Source organism: Mustela lutreola, chromosome 16 (assembly GCF_030435805.1).
Source record: "Mustela lutreola isolate mMusLut2 chromosome 16, mMusLut2.pri, whole genome shotgun sequence".
Lineage (NCBI taxonomy): Eukaryota > Metazoa > Chordata > Mammalia > Carnivora > Mustelidae > Mustela > Mustela lutreola.
The window spans coordinates 14,790,752-14,816,512 of NC_081305.1; the positions used below are offsets into that span (position 1 = coordinate 14,790,752).

General features: G+C 48.4%; 1 protein-coding gene across 8 annotated transcripts in view; it reads right to left on the reverse strand.

The window, feature by feature from the left end:
• Positions 1-25,761, reverse strand: part of ZFHX3 (zinc finger homeobox 3) — a 243,004-nt gene that overhangs the window by 123,705 nt on the left and 93,538 nt on the right. For all 8 annotated transcript variants that reach the window (XM_059151888.1, XM_059151893.1, XM_059151891.1 and 5 more), the window contains one exon: positions 23,849-24,345. In XM_059151888.1, coding sequence (XP_059007871.1) covers positions 23,849-24,345 — 497 coding nt within the window. The remainder of the gene's footprint in view (positions 1-23,848; positions 24,346-25,761) is intronic.

Sequence of the window (25,761 nt, forward strand, 5' to 3'; positions counted from 1 at the left end):
ATCTATCCGTCTGAATGTCAAGGATAAAAGCTCTAGAGAGACAGAGGTACTCGTATCTTCGATACATCACAACTCCTCACTTCATTTATAAAACTAAAATATTCCGTTACTGATTTTCCAGGATCCCAATTTCTAGGGCCCCGATTTAGGCCAGGCAGGTGGTCTCCATGGCTGTTGCAGACACACCACGAAAAAAAAAGCCCAGGCACACCCCAGAATTAAAATGATTGCACAGCCAGCAACACCGCTTCCCAGGTCTCTGTCCTGACCTCATCAATCTCAAGTCTCTTCTCCTCGGTAGAAGATGAAGTGGGAGCTAATGAAAAAGCTAAGGAAATCAGCACCACTAAGAAAATGCCAATACTCATTCGAAATCAACATAAACAGTTGACTGTTTTTTTATCCTACTTTGAACTGCTTTCGTCCTTCCTGAAGGGCCTTCTGGGCAGGATCACGTCTCCACGATGTGTGTAACACCTGCCTCACAATGCTGGGTCCTCGTGAAGGGTCAAAATAATTATCCCAGATGGAGAATGCACAAGGGGGTCAGTCATCGGCCATAACGGGGCTCGCTCGCACTTGCCCCGGGCACGAAAGTTCAGCCATCAAAATATCCTAAAACAGACGACTCTTTTTTCTGGTTATTTATTTTCTAACATCAAGGGGAGGTGCCCACTTTCTCTTTCAGAGCGGGCGTCAAGTGATTAAACCTCTTGGAGGCCACATAAAACAATTTTCACTTCGTAGTTCCTCACAAAAGCAAGGACTTTAGATGTGACCAAGCTATACTCCACACTCCTTCCCTCCGACCCGCCGCATCTTTTCAGGATGGCCCCTCGGGAGCAAACACTGTGGTAGCTCCCCAGGAATGCTTCGGGACCCCCCCGCTTACCTGTAAGGAAAACTATGGCGGAGGTAAGCAAGTTAAGAGAGCCCAAAGGGTTCCTAACCAATGCTTCTTAGCCCTGACTCTGCGCCACTGCTTAGAGATTTTGACCCAAGTGTTTTCGAGCCAGCCAAGGGGATGTCGCTCCGCTCCGGGGTGGCAGTGGGTATCCTCGGGCACAAAGAGGGAGGGGTGACACTGATGCGGCAGCCTATGGGCTGGGGGTGGAACAGGCTGTTGAATGCCAAGCCTGCACTATTAATTTGCATATGACATTAATTTTGCTGTCAGTGTGTTAATGTGTGATTAATTCTGTCATGGGTTGGAGCAAGGAGAATTAGTTAATTGTCAGAAACCCTTCTCATTCACTCTCTCATTCATTCCCCCTCCTCCACCTGCCTCTAACTTCGCTCCGTTTTTCTCTTCTTATTAAACGAACCTCCTGGGTCTTCTTCCTCAGGGTACTTCTCTCCTGTGAGATTTTAATCCCATCTCCTCCGACCCTTTACACAAATCCATTTTCAGACCCCAGAAGTGAGAACACAGATAGGTCAGGCACCACCCACCCCCAACACACACACACACACACACACCCCAGGGAGACTGAACTCCACGCAGTCACAGGGGTGGTTTGGGAAGGTCTTACAACAGGGACACACAGGTCCCATTCATATCCGTGGTCCACTGCCAACGCCGGCGAAACCTGCGTGCATTGTACAATCCGCTGTTTGTGTGCTATGCAAAGAGCTGTGGGGCTGGGACAAGCTGGAATGTGAGGTTAACACAAAGCCATTGCTGTGCTATAGGAACGGGGCAGTCGGCTGCCCATTTTCCCCTGCTGCCCATAATCTAGCTGCCTTCGTCCTTCTGAACAGGCCTTGGCCACCAGTGATGCAGTTTCGTGTTCAGTCTGGCCACCACGAGTCTGGTGCACTTTTACTGTGACATGATTTCCCCACCCAGCTGGCTAGCTCTGCTGATTTTAATAAAGTCCAACAGAAGAATCTCAGGACCCCTAATTCTGTAAAGGGCAAGCGAATTCCAAAGCCCCCTGAGTGTCAGAAAGCTTCAGGGAGGATGAACATGTCATAGATCAGAGTAAACACCAGATCAGAGTAAACACCCCCAACCACAGCAGCCGACGTCAGATACAGACGCCACTGGTGGAGGACGGGTGATTCTGAGGATGACATCCCCCCGCCGGGCCAAAACCCAGACCACGCCAGTAGCACTCACCCCATTCCTGTGTCTCTTCATTACCTTTCATTACACACTGAGTTGCCTTTATTTTTATTTTTAATGTTTTATTTCTTTAATCTCTACACCCAATATGGGCCTCAAACTCATGACCTCCAGATCAAGAGCTGTGTGCTCTACCGAGTGACCCAGCCAGGTGCCCCTGAGCTGCCTTTCTTTTTGCAGGAATAAGGTTGACGAAGAAGGAAGAAAGGAATGAAAGCAAATTCACCGATTCCCCCCACCTCCAATGCTACCATCGTCCAGAATTCTTCTCATTTATGGGGCTGAGAAACCAAGGGTCACCCTCTGACCACGTGTCCAGGGGGGCTGGAATGGGGGCCAGCCAAGCACAGCAGGGACCAAAAGTTTTACAGCCTCTGGTAGACACGAATGAAAAGAGACACACAGCCTGCTCGTGCCCACTCCTTAGCAAGTTATAGAAATACATTTCAATTTATTGAAAGGGAGCCTAAATTTGTCTGAAAGCATGTTTCCAACAGTTAACTTATATTTACTACAGAAATGAGGAATTAGGTAACTGAGGTCTACATTCATGTTGTAAAAACATTTTATGATTTTTTTTTTTTTAACAAAGCACAGGCCTCCTCTTCTACAGGCAGCCAATGCTTGTTTTAATTTGGAAAAACATACATATCAATTGGAACTTTTTTTTTAGTTAACAAAGAGTAATGTTCTTATAAGCCTCAACTATTTTAATGTCTCATCATTTTATTTCATGTGTACTCTCACAACCAAATTCGAACTAGATGTTGAAGAGAAACCAAGTACAATTTCGCATAGTAGCCAACTAAACAGCCTCCTGAGCTGGGTGTGTTCTCTCTCTCCTTCTCTCTCTGTCCCTCTGTCTCTGTCTCTGTCTCGTTTGGTCCCACCGTCCCACTCACTTCCTTTTCCCAAGAACCTAAAAGCCAGATAAATCCACAGAAGAGACAAAGAAGAGGCTCCCGCAGCAACCCCACTTTTCACACACACTTGTCTGGATCACTGCTTTTCGGAGAACTTTTTCAAGCTCTCATGGAAGTACCGGAGAGATCAACCAGCTAGAAGCGTCTCTGATCAACAGGAATCCAGGTCCCTTCTTCCTCTTCAGATGATGTGTCACTCCCTATTGCTTTAATCTGGGCATCATTCACACATGAAACTGGAATTACTCAGCACGTGGGAAAGAGGTCTCGACCACCCATGGCCATTAGAGATCCCATGACATTTTTGTAAGTCAGCCAAATTCCAACACAGACAGTAGGCCCAGCAGTTACTGTATTCCAAAGGGGGAAGAGTGTGGACCCTTTGTGTACAAAGCAGAAACCAACCTTCCTACATCTGGTCCATTCTTAAAAAGTGTCTACTGATGATGTCGTTCTGGCCAAGCTCGTCGGGGCACAACACACAACAAGTCTCAAACTGGGTAATTCTAACTTTTTAGACCACTGACATTCTGCATGCAAAGGATCACCAGGAAGCTGGCTCCTCCATGGTTATTCATTTTAAAGGAAAGTTTCATATGAGGAGAGCAGAAGCCAGGAAATAGGGTGCTGGGGACAGGGAGCTGGAGGAGGGTCTTCGGACAGGGGTTTCTCAGTTTTCACCAGAGAACTGCCTCCTAAAATCTACTTTGAAATCTCCTCCCTTGAATTTCACTTTGAGAACTGGAACATGCATCAACTTCAAGGTTCCACTCTTTCTTTTTCTCCTGCACAAATACCAAACCTTCCTTTTTCCTCCATAGATTTCACCCATCCTTACTCTGCACCCTTGTCCTTCCTCAACTTCCCAATCTGCACCCATCCATCACAGCCTACAGAACCCTTTCCCATGCGTTCTCCCAAGGGGATGGCCAAGCCCTGGGGAAGGAAACACCTGCTCCAAGGTAACGCTCCCTTGGCCTCCAGGCTTGCTTTGGAATCTAGAATCAGTGGGCTGTGCTCCAGCTGCTGGTGACGGGAGAGGTGACATCATGCCCTACAGCAGGAAGAACAGAGCTGCACAGCGGCTTTGGGGAAACGCTCCGCTGTCCATGCATCCAGTAAAAATATCCGGTGACTTGGTCCCAAAGGTGGTGGACTGGCCAGGGCCCCAGGGCGGGACAGGAAGGTGAACAGCTCAGCGCCGGGGCTCGCAGCAGGCCCCTTGCAAGGCCGGCTCGCCCTCGCAGCCACACTGGGTAACTGTAAGAGGCTTTCCACGCCAGGCACACTCCCAGCATTGTGTGCTCTCCAGCGCTCTCTCCCCCACCAAAAACCCCGAGGCCTCCGGAGTGTACGCTAACCACAAGCCTTTGAGTGGCTCATGTATTTACAAACTGAGGCATGTCGAAATCAAAGGGGATACCACATGACATAATTCGCATTAAAATGTCAACAGGCTGACAATTTATAGAGTCAATCCACGGAAGGTGGGGAGGACTAAGACTTAGTAATTGTTTAATTCCTGCTGAAACCCACGGCCGCTGTGCCTTCGGGAAGCTGGGATGCGCTGGGGGCCTCCAGCCTGCACAGCGCCCCACGGGGCTGGCACTGTGCCAAAGCCAGGCACTAGGTTTAACCATTTAGGGCACTCCATGTTGAGAGAGAGAAGGAAGAAAAAGAAAGAGCTTAACTGAACAGGAGAGGGGGGACAGGGCGTGTAAGAGTGTGTCTGTCCACAAGTCTGGCTGTGGCTGACAAAATGGCTCAGGTGGGCCCAGAGAAGGAAAGGTCTCCTTTGTTGGACCTCTGCTACTCCCTTTCTTGTTCACACATCCAGAGGCTAGAGATTTGAATACATGCAAAAGGCCAGCCCAGCCCTGATTTCCTGGCTACCCTAAGCTGGTCTCGGAAGAGGGGGCAGGATCTGCACCTCAATTTCGATGGCCTCTAACCCCAAAGGAGCAAGAGCAAAGTCAGGACCCAAAACAGAATCCCCTTCATGCAAATCTATCCCTGGAAGTTTCTTCTAGCTCTTCAACTATCCCTAACAGCAGCACTGCTCTAACCCAAGGAACAGAGCAATGTGCTTTTCTTAGGGCCTGTTTTAGACTCTTGGTATTACCCACACCGGGGTATGGCTCTTCTTGGACTTCCACAACTGGATTCTCTCACGCTGCTTCAAACGCTCTGAAGCTTCCTCTGGGAGGGCTCCCCCTAGGGGTGTGCGCTGGTGGAAGGCGGGCAGAACCAAGAAAGGCTTCTGGTGGAAGGTGGGCTAAGTCCCTCAGCTACGCCCCCAGCTCTGGGCCGTGTTAAGAGTCTCTTACTCACAGCACAGGACAGATGCATCAAGGAAAGAGAAATGGTATTAATAAGACTATTTGGCAAAGCTTATGGGTAATAATCATTAGCTGCATCAGCCCTGAAAAACCCATGTTCCGAAAAGGTGGCTTCGCTCCGTGGGACTTGCCCCTGAGGACACCCAGGACCACGTGGGCTGTGGCAGGGCTCTCTGCACAAGCTCACTGTCTGTGTGTAAACAGTAACACCTCGTTCTCCCTTCTACCTCATTAACTGAAACACATTAAAACAAGTGTGCACTGGGAGCAGAAAATGAGACTGTTAAACCAAGCTGATATAATCCTCATCAGCTGTGGGAAATGAGACCACATCAATTATGCCGAATCAAGAGCAATCACAGGGATGCTGGGCTCCCAGGCCCCCGACACGAGAAGGGGGAAGAAAGGAAACTTGCACTGTAAAAAGTAGGCGTAGAGCCTACTCCACCCATATGCCCCACTCCTGCTAAAAACAGCTTCCTGCCCACTCTTTCCATCACTCCAAGGTAACAAAGGAGTGGTGTCTGAGAAAAACTTCAAGATTCTTCTGCATATAAAGAGTCTCTGCCCCTCTATTTGGAGTTAGAGGGGGGAAAAGAAAAATGAAAGTAAACTTCTAAAAAATAAAATGTGGGGGGGGGGGGCAAGGGACAGAAGATATGACATTTGTGTGATCTATTCTGACAGGTTTTCTAAGTCCGGAGTGCACTCAGGCCAATAAAAGTCCTTTATCCTAATGCCCACAATGACCGGGACACAAGGTGCACAGGGACTAGCACGAACAGTGCAGAACCTAGACAGCCGGGAAGACACCAGGAGTTCAAGCTACGTGACAATGAACCCAGACTACCCCCACCTTCACCTGTCACTGCCCAACATACGCAGCAGCGCAAAATCGACATGTTTAGAAATACCCATAAAACTGACGACGGAAGAAAATAAATATCATGTCAGTACCTTGCTAAAATAAGGAATAGTAGGATACTGACAGAAAATGGCAGAATCATTACCTTCATTTGAATTATGAGAAATGCAAAAGACAAGCCTATGAGAGTTGTAAAATTTTGCCCATGGAGTAGTAGCAATGGTAGGGCATAAGGATGTCCCAGATCCTGGACATTAAAATACCCTATTTGGTAGTAATAATTACCGCATGTGAAAGGAGTGTTGCCATGCAAAGCTTTCTTTTTTGCATTTCCTCATTTGGGTTCAAATTTGCAATCTTAGCATGTTATTGCCATTGATTTGCATTGCATTTCATAGGTGTTTCCAAACCTAAGCCGTGGGCACCATCCTTACATACCCCTTGACACCAGCATGAAACTCACGTTGCCAAAGCTCAGTCCTTAGAGTGGCCTTTAAATTCACCATTCAAACGACAAAGAGCGGCTCTGTTTCTCAAGAATACTTTCCAGATCCGCTCATGCTGATCTAATCATCAGGCAGGCAATGAACTTGGTGAGATTTTTCTGTTGCACATACTTTGCACATCATTTCAGATGTTAAAGATTGTTCCGCATTAAGTTTTGCTTCTCTCAAATCAAGGAGGAAGGCATCTCCTCCTACTTATTGACTCAGAGCTGTAATCAGAGAGCCTGGATTTAGCCATTTATTTCATTAAAGCAAAAAAAAAAAAGGGGGGGGGAGGAAAAATGGAAAAAAAAATATCAGCTCTCAAAAGAGGTGGGGTAGGGAGAAAACATCCAGAACCTGAGTAGCCAAGGAGATTAACTTGCTGCATACAAAATAAGGGAAGAAGAGGAATGAATGCACAGTTAAACACACACACACACACACACACACATACACAACAAAACTTTCAGCTGAAGAAAAATTTTGGAATATTTTAAATTAATGGATAACAAAGGGTTGCCATGGAAACAGCTTTGCATACTTGACTGCAGGTGTTTACTACAGTGAATGGGAACTGGGACAGGACAGCCACAAGCAGGGACACAAATGTCAACACTAAAGGAGGACCCCTGAGGCAATGTTAAGTCAACCACGCCACCAACACTGTGGTTCTCAACTGGAATGAACTAACTTGGGGAAGTGGGTATGGGAGATTTGCAGCGCTAGTTAACGCCTCCCTTGTGTTCAGAGGCTGTTCCCCCTTCACCATCCTCTGTGGCATTGCCAAAGTGACAAAACGGAAACAGACACAAACACAAAACATAAAGAGATACCAGAGCCAAATGCACTCTAGGTTAACTTGAATGTAACTTTCACTTTTCAGTCTTTGCCCTCCATGCTGTGCATTTTTGGATTATAATTTCTTTGGGGGAGGTGAATATGCATTAGCTTTAATCAGAAATAAATATTTCCGAAATATAAGAAAATATTTTTAAAAAGTTCTCTGAGTGTGCTGTGTACTTTGCTCCAGTTTCCAAGCCTACAGTCTTACCTAAATACAGCTCATTTTCATCACATAAGGGAAAGATATGTGTGCTGGTGGCTTGCAGGGAAGTCCTGCTTTTAAAATAAATAAATAAATGAATGAATATCAAATAGTGAAGTCCCTAGGTTCGGCAGGGAAATTTTATAAACTTATGTCAGTAAAAGTAACTTCACGGCTCTCTCCTCTCACAACTGAAGACCACTTAAGTACTTCTCGGAAAAGGGGTCAAAGAAGTAGTAGCAAAAATAAAGCTGGACTTGGGTTACTTTCTAGCTTTCCCAAGAACTTCACTAAACCAGCTCCAGCTCCATTACTTAAGAGAAGAGACTGAAGTATTCCCTTAAAAACAAAACATTAAAGTCCTATGAATACACTCAGGCAACTCAGTGATCACTGCAAGCCCCTATTCTTGAAATAACTCGCCTGAGCCCTGTCTTCAGAGATATAACAGCACCCCAGTATCATTCTCCCCCATGGCCGGGGAAAGCGAAGAGCAAGACAGTGAGAGTGGAGAACAGGACTCATGTCAAACACAAAGCTTCTACATGGTGGAGCATGGCTGAGCCAAAGGCCATATTAAAAATTTTGCCCCCACACTACATTATGAACACTGACAGTTACAGAGAAGTACTGGAAAAAAGTCACTAGACACCTATATGTCCACCACCCAGATGCTAAAACTAATCTCTTACTGCATGGCTCTCCATTCTTTTATCTGTCCATCAATGCAGCTTTGTGAAGGCATTGTGAAGTAAACCACTGACGGTATATGCTTCAGTGAGGAAAGCCGTAACTGGAGTTCAGTATTTGTGTATGGGGCATTTTTTTCATATTTTTATTATTGCGACAGATCATGTGAAGCAGAGAAAACTAAAAAGGTCCCAATTCCAGTGAGTTTTTAGTATGAAATGTTCGGCTTATAACTGATTTTCTTTGAAGAGGTATAGTAACCACAAGAGAGTGAGAGGAAACACTAGTCCCTAAAATCAGGTTAGTAATATGGCCTCAGGTTTGATGGGGAGAAAAGACTCTGCCCTTGTCCAGCTTGCCCATCTCTGTAAGTGCTCTCTTTTCAAATCTTGCCCAAAGTCCAGCAGCCCTCTCTTTGAGGTGGTCTCCTCTGATCTAACCAAGTGCAAGCGATTTCTCCCTCCCCGAACCTCCCTGCAGGCAGGGAGAACTCGTGTCCACGTTTGACTCTTCTTACTGAACTCCAGCTCTCCTTTGTACCCAACGTGGCACTATTATCCAAATCGTGGTTTGCGAGCCATCGCCGCAATGGTTTTCAACCCAGGGCTACACCGGAGAAGCCCGCAGAGCACAAAATCAGAACCTCCGTGGGCTGGGCTGCGCCAGGCCTGCCCCTCTGTTTTTTTAAAGCTCGCTGGGCTGAGTATCACTGCCTGGGCGGGTCTTCAAACCCATGCAGGGCATAGAACCAAGACTTGGGTAAAACAACAGGAAAGAACAGTAAGTAGCAATATGAGGTTCATGTTTAAAGGATAAAATTGAATTACAAAACTTCTATTTCAGAGACAGACACAAAATCTCTCTCTCTTATGTATGAGCTGAGTCACCGAAGTAAAATGTATCTCTTTTTGAATCACAGTCAACCCAATGGACACAGTTTAGGACCACAGCCCCGAAGAAGCTGCAACACAGTTCTGCTCAGAGAAGGTACTCAAAGCTATGTGGCGTGACCATGGGAGCAGAGGACAGAAGCCGACTGGGGGCCTCTCTTACCGGGAATGTATTCTGCCACCAGGCTCATGGATCTCTTGGGGACAACCAGATCCGGGACTAATTAGCATCACTTGGACACGGATATTTGCCCAGGGAGAGCGGGAGTCAACAGAGCAGGGGAGATTCTGAAGAAGAGCAGGCTTTTCAGGGCTGGACCTGATCTTCATATTTCTGTGTTTAAGATTCCGTCCTTGGGTACTAAATCTTCAGCCGACACTCTGTCTATCTAACATCGTTAAGACACGGGGAAGGACACAAAGGTGGATGAAAATCAACAGATCCTGCTGTTGAGGGTCTTATAACCGAGTGGAGGAGGAAGACTACTATAAAAACGGACCATAATATGAAGTAAAAGGGACAAAGCACCATTAATTTTTCTACCGTGACATCAATCTCTAGGACCCCTGAGTAGAAAGAGTTGTGATATGGATTGGCAGAATCCTGGAATACCGGGCCAAATCCAGAGGCACATAGCAATTTTCGCAATACTTGAATACAGGCTGCACAAGGGGACCAGAACCCGTTTCTCAGTGGGTCGGTACGGAGGTAGAGCTCTGCACAAAGCCAACGGCAAGTGACATGGCTATGAACAGCTTTGCAAGGCCCTCGGTTTACTCCAACATGTGCTTCTGGACTCTCAATTGCAGTCACCAAGCTGCTCACACAGGGCTGCTATACCGCCTTCTGGGGTCAGGGAGAAACCACAGGCATGTTCTGCTAGTACTTCTGTCACTCCAATAAACGCTTCGTAGGCTGGTGACCAATAGATACTCTTCTAAAAACCAAGGGTAAAGCCATGAAGATGACAACCACAGTCCCTGATCTTTTGGGAGACAAATACATGAACAAGCAAGAAAAATGGGTAATAACTGCCTATGCAGACAAGTAAACATGGGTAAAGTGAAGAGATGGTAACTTGAGAGCAGGCAGTCAGGAAAACCCTCTCAGAGGACCAGACATTTAAATGAGAGCTGAATGCCAAGGTCAGAAGAGCACATTCTGGGCAATGGAGCCACAGGTGCAAAGGCCCCGTGGCACACTGAATGGAGAGAAAGGAGGCCAGTGTGGCTGAAGTGTAGTGGGCAAAGGGATGAGTGTTCCAAGAAGAAGTTGGAACGGAGCGCGGATCAGAGAGGAGTTTCTAAGCCAGAGCCATGAGTCTGGCCTTTATTTTATGTAGGATGGAGAGCTACTGCTGGGTCAATGCAGGGGACTGCTCTGATCTGATTCTCCTCTTCATAAAATTGCCATATACAGTGGGTTGCAAGGGGCAAAAGCAGGAGCGGGGGGAAGAACTGACACAGTGAGTGGCAAAGGGGTGGGTGGTAAAAACACAGAAGGTAGAGCCAACAGGACTTACTGAAGGGTGGGCTGGAGGGAGTGAAAGGAAAGGGGGCCACACACCAGGGCCAGCTTACTGGCTTGAGCTGATGGTAGCCTGGCAGCGGCGCTCGGCAAGATGCGGGAGCCTAAAGGAGAAAGGTTATTTGGGGGTTACAGGCATCAAGCCCTGTCTCTAGGCCATGCTGAGTTTGAGGAGTTGATGCTCAGACACTCAGATGGAAACATGCTACAGCGGAGGAAATAGAGAGAGAACTCGGGGCTCGCAATACACACTCAAGTGCCACCAGAAGGTAGAGCTGTAAGGGCGCTGGCATAAGTAAGACACTCGGGAAGAGCTACACACAGAAGAAAGGAGGGCACCTGGGCCAAGCTCTGGAAGCCAAGTATTTACCATTAGTGACAGAAGAGAAGCCAAGATGGGGACCAGGGGAAGGCATAGACAAACCGCCGGTCTGGCATCACAGAAGGCAGAGGGGGAAGGGAAAGGGTGACAGGGCTGCCGAAAAGTCACATGGGGTTCAAACATGGCCAGCGGGTTTGGCCACATGGGAGCCATTGGTGATGTGTCACGGCAGTGGTGAAATAGGTCACTTCCAGATCCAGGGATTGGGAGGGGACATTATGAGTTCACTCACAGGGTGGGCATGCCACGGCACAAGGGGTTGCTGGCACCAGGACGTAGTCAGCGTGGCCTTGGACGGGCACCCCCACCCTCACTAGGAACCAGTCAGCTTCTGCTGGCACAGGCTGCCGGCCGGAGCCCCACGGCCACCGGTGACACTCCCCAGCCTCTCCGAAGCCACTCGGTCATCCTGTCGGTTCCATGCCTTACGCTGAAGGGGGCGGGAATGAAGACACCGCCTCCCTCCTGCTTCCTGACACCCCTCCTTCACCTCCGAGAACCCTCTTTGTGGCCTGCACAGGCGCTGTATGATTTGCCAACAAAATCGTGGGTGCTCTGTACTATTTAACCATCTGACAGCGACAGGGCTCCTTTCAAACACTCCTTGGCTCTTCTCACTGCAAACAAACCTGCTTTCAGGAAAGACAATGAGGTGAAGGGAAAGAAATCCGTCCCCTCTCCCGGTGTCTGCTTGTCTTGCCTCGTGCTGCCTTCCTGAGAGATACCCGCGACGGCCGAGGCAGCTCCTGTGTTGTGGAGCCTTACAGACTATTGGGGAAACAAACCAACACGTGATCAGACTAACACACAGATCGGCTCGGTGCCAAATGGCCTGACTTGCACTCAGGGCAGAGATACCATCTGTGGCTGGAAGAGCGGGAGAGAGCTTTCTGGAAAAGCAGGGCCATGTCACTAGAGCACAAAGGTAGGGCAAGAAAGATACTCATCCTTAAAAGTCCAAGTCTGATTTAAAAAGAAAAAAAAAAAAAAAAAAGACATTTTGCAACAGGCCCAAAGCCCAGGTCAGCCATGTGGAATGTGTGCACCTACATTCTAAAGAAAGGAGCACTTGCAATGACATCTGTTGGATTAATTAGCTGTGTAATTAGTCACCCCTCGGTGGAGTTGGGCTTTGTCGCTGCTGAGACATCTTCAGGTAAAATTTTGTTCCAAATGCCACACTTCAAGAGGAATAAAGAAGAGGCCAGGCAAAGAAGACAAGCACACAACTGTGTTTGTGGAAGGCCCCGGGAAGGCAGAGGAGCATCAGGCGGACTTCTGGGGCCCTCTGGGAGCTACAAGGCCAGAGAGGGAGAAGTCTGAACTCTGGATAAACTCCAAGCACCAAAGGCTCAGACGTGCACATTAGGGTAGAGAGATCGTGGAGTGAAGGGAGAGGCGTGTGGGTATGACGCGGGACACATTCGTGGACAGAGTACAGATTTCTTGTCCCCAGAGAAGCCATGAGACCTTCCTATCCTGGCAGCTGTGGCCATCACTAATGGGAACCCAGTCTGGGCAAAAATAATAACAATGGTGAGACCCTAATCTGAGAACCAGAAAGCCAACAAACACGGAGGCAGATGCCTCCCGCCACGGGGCTCCCCACAGCACTTCCTCAACCACAGCTGGCCGCAGTCACACTTGCTGACTAACGTCTAGGGCGCCAAGGAAATGGCAGTCCCAGGACCCACGCCTCTTGGCTTGGCTGACTGGAAGAGCCTCAGAAAGTTCCCTCAGCTTCTTTAATCTTGAAACATTTTCAAAAACAAGAGACGTGGTAGGAGAAGGCAATACAGAAAAATGAAGGCCCGGCAGAGACGGGATGCTGCTGCTGAAAACCACCTTGGTGAGGGGGACACCGGAGCAGAAGGGGGACCTCTGGGGGTGGCCCTGTCTCCCCTCACAAGTACACACAAAGTGCCCTAAATGCAGGAATAGCACATGCCACTGCTCAGAGAACCTTCCTGGCCCGTGGTAGTCGCTGGTTCATTGAGAGCCTGGGGCGTGAAGCATTGAGCTCATAGGAGTCCTAGTTTAAGTCAGCAATATGGATTCTAAGACTAGACAGGGTCATCCCACAAGGGCAGTGTCAGCCATAAATGAAATCAGAGCCCTTCCGAGATCTTCAGGAGCCCAGACATTTTGTCTGCAGGACGCCCGCTTGCCACACGCTCCCTCCCACAGCCCTTGCAAGGGCCACAGGGAACCAAGGAATCAACACAAAATGCCAACATTATCGTTCCCACTGTGTCAAAGTCCCCAAAGATGCATGTACGTAAGAGCCAGGAATGAGCTGGGTGACCTTTACGTGTGTGCACCACCACCACTCAGTCAACGACCAGCCTAGTGATGCTGGCGCTCCCCTGACAGGAACGGACCACAGAATTCTGTGAGAAAAGCTGTGAGGTCATTCTGGGTTCTGTCTTCCTCGGTTGTCAAAGCAGCACAGGCATCACCAGGCTGTGGAGGGTTGTGTCATCTGTCCTGCTTTGGGGGCTCGAAGAAGACAGAAAGGAATAAGAATGTATCAGGAAAACATTCCAGCCCCACACAGACTGGACTTGTCTGCCCCAAGTTTCCAGAATAATCTTCTCCTAGTTCAGAACTATGCGTGGTCTCTGCCCACATCCCCCGGCTTAGCCCAAGGACCAAGTGCAGACTGAGAAGCCAGTGCAGCATGAATGGCTCACTGAAATGAGGAGGGACCGTGGCGGTTGCCACCACAGAGCGCAGACACTGGCACAAGACACGCTCCCGGCACACGCCACTCACAAAGAGCTCCCCACACAAAACAGGTTTTTCAGGGGAAAACAACGTGTTAAAGATTCATTAGCCTGAGTCCACACAAAATCCTCTCCAGAGCTCAGCACGCAATTGGCACTCAACAAATGTTGTTGACCCAGAGGGAGAATTTCTCTTCCCGTTCATCTGTGTCCCAGAGACCGCACAGGGGAATGCTGTCCCGAGCGCCGGAGCCTGACCCAGCAAGAGGAAGCCAGTGAACACGACAGACAGGTACAGGGACACCCGCCATCAGAGCCCAGTCTTTGGCCTCGTTCCAAGGGACAAGGAAACGAGGACCGCCTGCCACAATATGTCGGCTCCGGTGTGGTTACAAAGGCCCAACGATCTTCGAGAAGGAGCTTGTCACCAGAGAGCAAGACTCAACAGGCACAGCAAGCGGAGGAGAAATTCTTTCCGCAAGCCCGACGCACAGGCCGTCCCGGGCCGACGAGAGGACGGTTACAACTGTTGACCTACGAGACCAGAAATGCTTTGGAGGCCCTCGTTCTGGGTCTGAGAACCTGCCCTGCTAATTAACAGGTTACAAACCAAACACTCTCCGTAGATAAACATTTCTAACCTTCTAACTAGTTTGCCTTTTAGAGGATGAGGACGTGGACCCTAGAGAAAGTTCCCTGATTATTCTTGATGATTAGTCCCAGTTCAAATCTACTCTCGGCAATTCCTATTAGCATCCTATATATGGTAAGCACTCGGGGTCTTCTGTGTACAGCAGCCAGGGCTCAAGCACTGGGAATTTCTCTTACCTACATGTAAATAACAGGTGCACAGGGAGGCCAGAGGGGCCTGAGCGTGAGCAGGGAGAGCTGAATCATCTGGCACAGTGGCAGGGGGATTTCCCGGGGCACCGTCTCGCTGTGTGACATGAAAGCACTTCAGGACAAGGAAATAATGAAAAAATTGTTGAAAAGCAAATTTTAACAAATAGCTCTGAAGAAAATTTCAGATTTCATTATAGGAAAAGCACTTTATTTAATGCAGAAAATGTGAAAATCTGATATGACAGTTTTCTATAAATAACAAAAATTGGAAATCATCATTAGGGGCATTTGTAATTTTCCTCTTTTGTTGAGAATCACTGGGAAAAAAAGAAAAAAGGAGGTTTACCAACAAGGAAGCCGCTTATCTCTCTTTAAGCTCCTGTCGAGCCTGTTGGCAGGCGCTATGCAAGAGTTTCTTCACCATCCAGAGGAAGGGTCGCCGGATAAAACACAGGATGCCCAGGTAACATGTGAATTTCACTAAGCACATGAAATGACGGCGTATGGGATATGCTTATCGCTAAGACATTATTTGTTGTTTGCAATTCACATGTAACTAGCTATTCCTCATTTTTCTTTGCCGAATTTGGGGACTCTGCCTGGAGGTCTCCGCTGTGGTGGGTTCGGTTCTCCACGGGGTCACCACCCTCAAGTCCCTCCCTAGTTTCAATAACCTCCAACATTTCTGTGAGCAATAGATTTTCTGTCCAACATTCTTACCTTTCACCCTATATGCTGATTACTTTTCTTTTTTTTTTTTTTGGAACAAGTGCAGGAAACCTAATTTTATTAAATATTACAGTAAAAAAATGACTCACTGCTAAGTGTTCGTGCTAACAGCCTTTCCCACCCCACACTTAAAGGGCATTTGTAGTTTCAAGTTATGTCCAAAACAGAATTAAGGCTATGGCTGAATGCTTAATTGTTCCTTTACCATTTCTCTTTCAAAACAAACCAACCAACAAACAAAACCCCAGAGACACCTGTTGGGAGTAAATGGATTCAAATCTGCCCTTTTGGTCCAGGTCCTCAGCAAGTTGGAAGGACTGGAAATTGGGTTTGCACCTTTGTCCCATTCTCTGGTGCTGCTTTTCTGCTAGACTAGGCTTACCTCGAACGATGGAAACACATGGAATTATCCTGGAATGTGGAGGCCATGGAATACTCGCAGAAAATTCCCCTCAGGGCTACAGAGCACCCCTAGGGCAGCAGATGGCATTCCTACGAAGCATTGCCCAAGTGTGACTTTTTCCTCTACATGGCTGGAGGGAACTGACAGAGATTTTCCTCTCAAGGAAGATCTAGGGCTTTCGGCTTAAGGACTGGGAAGCTTTCAAGTATTTTGACAATGTGGTAGTTATGAGATTATCTGAAGGGAGACCTCCTAGCTCCTCTGCCTGAATCAGGAGCTCAGCACACCTCTGGAATCCAAAAGGAGACTTATCACCAGTAGCTGAAAACAGTTTATACTGGAACTATGTGGTCGGAGTCAGGCTGTCTCCTTGTTATCTGAATACGAACTTCAGAAAAGAGATCTTCAGTTTCAATATTTGTTCTCTTTCTCTCTCTCTCTGATACTTGGTGAGCACAGTTTCCATGAAGGAACAATAAGCAACTCAGCCCCTCTCCCAAACCCTAGTGGATCCTGAAGACAGTCCTTCATTCTAGTGAATTTGATAAAGGTAATTAATCCAAGAAATTTCACCCTGGGGAAGAAGCTGGAGAGAAACAAGAAAAGGTCGGACGACGAAATTTCATCCACAGGACTTCACATGTCTTGAAAAGAGAACTGTCTCTGTCTGTTCCCCTTTCTCCTTCCACAGCACTTTGGACAAACAATACTCTGTAAATATGTCCAGACTGATCTAAATCGGCTCTGTAAGACTTAGAGAGAAGGGAACGATAAATATGGCTTTTCACATCAGCTAGGAAAGGATGGTTATTTAAGGAATTGTTGGACGATCAACCATCCACTTTGAAAGAAAATATGGTCTAAATCACACAATACAAAAAAAGAGTCATTACAGTGCACCATACACAGAATAGATTCCTCAGGGATTAAAGACTGAAGCAGAGGGAAAAGGTATGGAAGAAAATATCGGTCAAATTAGTGCCATCCTGCATGGGTTTGAACCCTCACTCCAACAGCCCTCACTAGCTTGTGACTTGTAACCTCTCTTTGCCTTGGTTTCCCCACTTGGAAACAGGCTCATCGACAGTCGATGAATCAATCAGTATATGTAAAGCTTGTGTAACGGGACCTGGCTTGTAATGAATGTTCTAGAGGGGGCTGTTCTTTTCTATAATTTCCTAAGACTGCCAAGAGAGAGCCTCCTTGGGAAAAGAGAAAAGCTAGAAACAGAGAGAAAAGGATGCACAGACCGGACATCATACAAACGAAAGTTTCTGATATGTTAAAATGCCTCAAAAACCAAGGCAAAGATGAACAAAGGACCAGGAGAAACTATGGCAATGTCCATGGCACAGCACAGTGGAGACTGTTAACCCCTTATGTCAGGAGCTCTTGCTGATCAACCAGAAAAAAGAACCCAGAAAAACAAAGGGCAAAGGCTACGAACAGGAAGGCTGCTACAGAACTGCCAACAGCCAACAAAGCCGTGAAAGAGTGTTCACCCTATGTAAGAATTAAAGAGGTCCACGTTGTAACCATTTTGCCAACCTGAGGAAAGCAGAAAAGGAACAGGGTGCTGGTCACTGTGTGAGGCTTCGGGCATCACCCAACAGGGAGGGGAAAAAATGCTCACCTTCATTTGGAAGAGGCAGTAAAAAAATACCTGCTGGCATTACATCCCGGGATCCAGCGACCTCACTTCTTGGGACAGCACAGATCTAGACAGATCTATGCACACACCTGTTCCCTACCTCACTGTCTACAGCATCAGAACACGGCGGATAACCTCCCTGTACATCAGTGAGATGGTTCGTCTTTTATTGTTTCTCTTCTTTTTTGTACAACATCGACTCTGTACTGAATTTTTCCAAAATGTTGGGGTTTTTTCTTTTTCTTTTTTTTATGATTCCTAAACTGTAGACATCTGATGATTTCTGGGAAACCTGTAGCAAAGGAACTGAAGAGTACTGTGCTATGTATGGAATACTACATAGCCTTAAAAAAAGAGGGAACTAAAAAAAAAAAAAAAAAAAAACCAAAGAAAGAAAGAAACAAAGAAAAGAAAAAGAAAGGAGGGAACTAGGGGCGTCTGGATGGCTCAGTGGGTTAAAGCCTCTGCCTTCAGCTCAGGTCATGGTCTCGGGGTCCTGGGATTGAGCCCCGCATCGGGCTCTCTGCTCAGCGGGGATCCTGCTTCCCCCCGTCTCTCTGCCTGCCTTTCTGCCTACTTACGATCTGTCAAATAAATAAAATCTTTAAAAAAAAAAAAAAAAAGGAGGGAACTAGATCTCTATGTACTGACCTGAAATGATTTTCAGGATCAAAAGTCACATGGAAAAAAAAAAAAGCTAAGAGCACAACTTGTGTCTATAAAGGTTTTTTAAAGGGATAGTACGTATGTGTATGCATGTCTACCAGTGTAAGCATAGGAAAAAAGCTTAAAAGGATAGAATCTAAACCTACCAGCTAACCGGTGGTCAGAAATACCACCAGAGCCAACTCAGGCTCTCCGGGAATGACCACAGGGCCCGTGTGCAGTCTCCCAGCCCTGCTCCAGGAGACCCACATCTATGAGCCCAGGAATCAAGGGAGGGTCATGAACGTCAGACGCCGAGCTGCTCTTAGAGACGGAGGGCATGGAGAATAACTGGGCTAAAATTCACCAGATCGTCTGGCTTTTCACACCTTCTAAATCAACCATGAAAACAGTCCCCTCCTTTCATTTTTGAATGAAGGCACGAAGGTATGGGAAGAAGGAGGCAAAAACATAAACTTAAAAAAAAAAAAAAAGTTAACCTAATGAAAAGATAAGGTTTAGGAAACTGGTTCCAGAATGACAAGGTAAACCAGATGATACCTGCCCCGGTGCCTCAAACATGTCACAGCCCCAGGGAGGAAAGGATGAGGAAGGAGGCAAGCAAGGGTCACCAGCGGATTCATGCTTTCTGCTTGCCAAGCAAGACGAAGGCTCCCAGGCACCACCTCTAGGCATGGAACATGCAGCTGTCTTCCTAAGCCAGCCCACCGCCCAAGTGTAACCATAAAGGAGCACGCAGAATGCAGACTGTCAATGAAATCTTTGTGGGATTTGTTCTCTGTCTTCTGATCGGCCCTGCTGGGAGAGAGCCCCAACGAGGTCATGAGTCAGGGAAATAACGGAGAAGATGGGATCCCAGGTCATGCCGAGTCTGATGGAGGGTTTCCTACTACCTCTCACTTGGCAGAATCCCAGTAGGGTGGCCAGTGTTCAAGTCCACAGTGCGGAGAGGGTGGGTGGGTGGGTTGAGCCAAGTGGTGCCACGGTCTATCTCCTACCTTACGCCAAGCAGAGCTGGTGTCTCACGCTCTGGTGGCCGGCCCAAACACCACTCCATGGGAGATGACTCCCATGATTATACACAAAGAAGTATAGGAAACCTTCAGGCTTGGCCTGATCATGGGGAATGACCTCCTTTGTATATAATTTAACATGAATATGAAAGCTTCAGTCTCGGCCCAATCAAAGGCATCTCAGTTGGGAACTTTTGAGTAACAGATTCTGGTGGGGTCTTTATTAAATTTCCAGTCCAATGACTCTCAGGTGAAGAAAAATATCAAAGGGAAAACCAGATTCTAACAGTTGGCAGGTGTGCACTGATCTCCAACTGTCCCTTCTGTACTCTTTCCCCAAGCAAAAGACACTACAAATTCCAGAGTTCACCATGGACACCACATAGCGGGGAGGTCGAGAGAGACAGACACCTAAGGGCCCAGGCTAGCTCTCAATCCACACACCAGGGACTCGGGACCTGCAAGAGAATGGAGAAGAACACAGGGCAGGCATCTGTCAGAACCTGTTGCTCCCCTGCTGGAGGGAAGCAAGCACACCTCACGTCTCTATGGCTGGAGGGAGAGGGAGAGTAGGCAGGTCCTCCAAGAGGGGAGTGATCCCTTTACGTGGGAAAGGAGAAAGGTACGGAATTCACATTCTGGACCTCAAGCCCCAAGGGGAGAAAAGTACCTTTCTCTCCCACAACATGCTTCCATTTCTGACCCAGAAGGATCAGCCTCTAAGCGGGACTGGGGCTGCTGGCCTTCCCACAGGACCGATCAGTCACGGTGCCCAACAGCAGAGGGTATGAGGATATGGGCAGAGCACCACTAAGAGCTGGACCAGAGCCCACTACTCTTGAAGACACACAAATAAACCACTTAAGGAATTCGATCATGAACATTTCACAGAGCAACCTGGAAGCCCGGAGAAACGTAAAGAGCTTCCATCTGATGCCTGGGGCTCTCTAGCCCACCCTACACACACACACACACACACACACACACACACACACGCACACACGCACACACACACACTCCCCTCCACTTCCAGGAAACAGACAGGAAGAATACACTGAAGGAGAATCTTGATTAAAAAACTGCTCTCACACAATCACAATTCCATGCAAGGGAGAGAACATCACCAGCGTTCTTTGTTTCTGTTCTCTGGGGAGGTGGGATGGGGGTAGTGGATTAACAAAACCCTTTCTCAGTCCGGATTAGAAATTAGCTCATGCTTTCAGACAGCTAATACTGCAACGTCTGTCCCAGCATTTATGACACCAAGAGAAGGGACTCTGGACTGGTGAGGTCAAATGTCACACCAGAGAGCTACGCCTCTGCTTGCATCTCCTGAGACGGCTGTTCTGTCTCCTCCAGCATGAAAAAGGAAGAGGAGGGAATAAAGACCTCCGTTGAAAGCGAGGGTTGGGAGACCCGTTAGGAAGTCCCCTCCATCATGGCTCTTGGAGCAGGTGCAGCAAAAAGCAAATTTGGAAGTTTCCCTGACCAATAATGAATACTTTGCCAAGGAACCAGGATGGGGCAGGGTGGGGACCAGGACGGGTTTGTGGGGGGTGGGCAGTGAGGGCGGGACTTGGGGAAGGGGTGAGTAAGGAGGGCTGTGTGTGAGAAGCCTGGTGCCCTCCCCAGGTCAGCAGCATCTGGAGTGGTTTCTCTAGCAGACAGTAAAGAACTCGATTACATCCAGTTAACTGTGCTCTAAACTGATTATGCATGTGCTGGGCTAATGGATTACATTAGCAAGAGGAAAAATAACATGCAATCAATCTCCATTTACTACAGGCCACACCAGGGCCTAGAGAAAAACTGACTCAACCACCTCCAGTCCCCGCCCCAAATCTACAGACTCATGACACCCTAAGACAGGGAGCCCCCTCAGTGGCAGGAGAAGTCTGTCTTAGTCACACTGCTGGACCAGAAGGCTTGGCGCGCGCCCTGGAAGAAACCCATCTCCGTGTCACTCAGGAGTGGCTGAGCGCTCCCCGCCCCCACAGCAGAGCCACGGCAAGCCAGGGGACATTCATTACCCAAGGACTAATGAGACCAGACTAATGACCCACGGCTCCTGACACAGGGAATTCTGCTCTGAATGTGGGCGGGGGCGGTGTTCACCCCTGGGGTTGTGCCAGGCAAGTGCACTGTTTGGGGACTTCTCCTTCCGGCGCTGGTTCCCAAGTTCTATCCTGCACCCCAATATCGATGGTCCTCCCACCTGCACTGCTTTTTTTAAGTCCGAGTTTTCTCCATCTTTTGAATTAAAGAAGGAAAAGTGTCCATAGTTCAGCAAAACCCAGATGGAAAGCCCCGTCTCCTCCCTGACATCCACCCTGGAAACTGCCTCAACCTGACTCGCTAGGTGTGACCGGCGAAGGTGGTTTGGGGACCTGCCATCATCTCAGGGAATCCTCCAGGTTCCAGGCCCTTCAGAAGCAAAGCTAAGGGTGTGGTATACTCTCACTGGAGGGTGTAGCGTGGAGAGCGAATCACCACCATGTACATTTTATCATCCAAAGAGCGTTTTTATTCCCCTCCTCAGATGGAAGAGGCTGGCTTCTTGCCACTTCTAAACAACCCTCATCAAAGTTGCCTACAATCTTCCGTGGCCACGCGCAGTACTTTGAACTAATTTTGCTCAGTCAAGTCCTTTGAAAAGTTTCTTTCTATAGGTTTTCCGTCAGGTTTTCTGACCACATCAGAACCACCTCCCCCTTATGGCTGCCTGAGACCTCTAACTTAAACTGACCCCAAGGAGCCTTTTCTTTCAATGGTGGTCTAAAACTAAACCATCCAGTGAGGATCCTGCTCGCTTAGAACAAGGGAGCTGGCTGCTTGGTGTTCAGACCTTCCCCACTGCACCATGCCCCAGCCCATCCATGCTGGGGGTCGGCAGTCAATTCCAGAACCTTCTAGTGCCACCACCTCATTTCTGTCTTCTCCTCCTTCCCCTAACGTGGCTTCTTATCCACACTACACAGGCCTCCTGCCAAGCTGAAGACGAGCAATTGTAAAATGAATCATAGTTACCGATCTCGGCAGAGGCTGACACAGGGGCAGGACCGGAAGCCTTACTTGGAGTCTCCCTTTAAAATCACCAGGGGTAGTGAGGGTACGAACTCACTCGGGGTCAACAGAAAGGCTCCCTCGCCCAAAGCCCAAAGACGGGAGTGAGAACGGGTGTGAAAGCCAAAGGGAGGTGGTGGGGGGAGAGGCTGAGGATAAAAGGGAGAAAATGCAAAGAGAAAAGGGTGTGGAAGGCATGTGGGAGGAGGCTGGGCAGATTTATGGCCATTTGTACCTGATTGTTCATACTAAAGCCATTATGGGATGATTAGAGAAAAAGGTGAGGCTTTAAGTCCAGTGAAAATCAATAGACACGTCTGGAGCAATTCTGCCTCGCAAGTGAAAGGACTATTTACAGTATGTGAGCACCTCCTCCTCACCGTTAAGGTCTATGGACTGAGAGAGAGAGACTGGAGGGGGTGGGGAGGGCCAGGGAGGGCCGGGGGGGGGGGGGGGGGAGGAAGGAAGAGAAGACAGAGGGGGAGAGGAGAAGGATCGAGAAGCAGCCCAGGGGAAGAGAGGGGAAATGTAAATACGAGGAAGAGAAAGGGGGCCCGGGACAGGGAAGCAAAGGGAGAAAGAACAAAGGAGCTCCCCGTCAAGGACCCTAAAATTGCCCCATAGCATGTGCCACCTTGTAGTCAACTATGCAATTTATTCATTGTGTTTATCACCCAACTCCCTACAAGAGAGTGGGAACACTAGGAGGGCAGGGACTTTTGTTTTTGATCTACTTTGTACATGGGGGGAGGCGTGTGTCTAGAACAGGACCTGGTATACAGGAGGTGCTCAATATCTATGTGTGAATGAACGAACAAATCCATGAATCCATGAACAAATGAACTCTGTACTCCAGGGGTCTCCAGGAGAGAAGAGATCAAAGGGGGAGAAGGGTGGGAAGAGACGGAAAAGGGGAGCGTGAAGAACGCAGGGGAGGGGCGCCTGGGTGGCTCAGTTGGTTGGACGACTGCCTTCAGCTCAGGTCATGATCCCGGAGTCCCAGAATCAAATCCCACATTGGGCTCCCAGCTCCATGGGGAGTCTGCTTCTCCCTCTGACCTTCTCCTCGCTCATGCTCTCTCTCACTGTCTCTCTCTCTCAAATAAATAAATAAAATCTTAAAAAAAAAAAAAAGAACACAGGGGAATGGGGCAACGCAGGAACACAAAGGTACGTAAAAGCCGTAACAAACAGCTGTAAGGGAGAAAAGGCCAGATGTCCAGAGTCGAGAGGTACGTATCGGGCTGCTGTCCATAAAACCTGCCCTCCAAAATGGGGCAGCCTCAGAGAGAACCTTTGGTTACCAGAAGCCACCAGCATGCAGCAGCTTCACGAGGAAGCAGACGCCAACACCCCCTCCAACACCAACTGGTCACCGACCCCACCGTGACACAGACTGTCACCCGTCTGCAGCCATCCCAGGCCCCAACCCCCAGCGAACCCATGCACGCTTTCCAGAAGGAGCCCGGGTCCTACCTTATACAGCTTCAGGCTGGCCTCGTGCCTGGAGTTGACAGTGTGCAGCCGCAGCTTCTCCAAGCTGTTGGTGTAGTAGTCACACGCATTGCACTTGAGGTGGACGGGGTTGCCGATGGCCACACACTTGAGCCGCCACTCGTTGGCTTTGCCGCCCTCCTTGATGTGGGCCACCAGTTGGTACTTCTGCACGTGCTTGTCCGTCTTGCAGTGCAGCTGGAAGTTGGCCTTGAGCTGGGTGTTGTAGCGGCAGAGCTTGCACTGGTATGAGTCCCCCATCACGGCCTTCCACTCATCCTCCGGGAGGCTGCGCTCCACGTTCATGTGCAGCCCCAGCATGTCCAGGTTATCCGTGGTGAACTTGTTGCAGACGGCACATTGGAAGAGCTTCAGTGACGGGTCGTTGGTCTGGATGAAGCTCTCGCCCAGGTTCATCAGCTCCTCGGACACCAGCTGCCCGCCCCCGAGGCGCATGTCTAGGGGGATCTCACCGCCAACTGCAGAGAAGAAGAGGGGGAGAGCATCAGAGGCCAGTTTCACAGCTGTGGCCCCAGTGGAAGCTCCCCCAGGCTCCTCCACCCTCAACCCGGGGGGGTGTAAAAAAAAAAAAATCACATTGAAAGTGTTGCAAGGCACTACTAACTGGGAACACCCACCCCCCACCCCAACCAAAAATCAACTTTATCTGTTCGGATCTTTCCCATGGACATTCTGAAATTTGCAGAAGCATGCATTTATTTATTTATTTATTTATTTATTTATTTATTGCTTTTGGGAAAGAAGAGGTAGAACCATAATCTCTTGAATATTTTGATTCAGTTCTTTATGCAGATCTACGAAAAGATAGGAATAAACATCATTCACTGGACATAACAGAATCTGAAACTCCAGACCCCTAAAAGCTGGAAGTTAGTTACAGCTGCATTTTAAGATACACAGCCTTCGTGGTAAATCAGAACAGGGCCCAGAATTTATCTACAGCAGCATGGCTCCAACGGAACTTCCTGTGCTATCCGATGGGCTAGTCACCAGCCACGGCTAAGCTGCAACCAAGGAACTGAATTTTTAGTTTTATTTCTTTTTAACTCATTCAAGTTTAGATCGCCACATGTGGCTGGGGGCTACTGCAGCAGAGGGTGCAGCTCTCCATCTGAGATTTGGGCAACGGTCTCCCTAATTCCTCAGCACACCCCACGGGTCAACATTCTGCCTGCCTGTCAATGGTGCCAGCTCCTCCAACAGGTCCCCAAGAACACAGTCACTCCCCTTTACTGAGCCCCCACTATGCATGAAATGGAAGTCTGCTACAGGACACGTCACATTCTCTGTTTTCATCAGGCACACACAGAGGCCTGTGTCCCCATCCCTCTGTAGGGCAGAGGTCCTGACTGAACCTCTAGAGAGTGCCCAGCCCCCCACACAGATGTTGTGCAGGACAAGGTTAAAAGGGAACCAAAATGGTACAGGTTCAGGAAGTGGATCAAGACGGGTAATGGCACGCAAAGGTCAGCTCGCAGTTCCCGAAAAGAGTCTGCTCCTCCCTCTCCACCCCTGTTATTTCTCAGCTCATCACTGCCCTACATAAACCGGGGATGGGCTCTCATTCACTGGGATATTAGAACTGCAAACTCTTATTTCTATCATGAAAGAGCAGTCTTCCCTCCATTCCCGAGCAGCATACAGTCAAGCAGAACACTGAGCACTGGCTTCTGTGATTTACCTCTCCCCCAAACACATGCACATGGGAGCTACCATGTCCTCCCCTGCCCCTCCCCAAATGATACTCAGATCTGACCTTTTACTTATGGCTGGGCTGAGGTTACTTTTTTTTTTTTTAATGACTGATTATAATCCAAGTTAGTGGCTAATCAAGTAAAAGATTTCTTTTTTAATGATTTTCTTATTTACGCTAC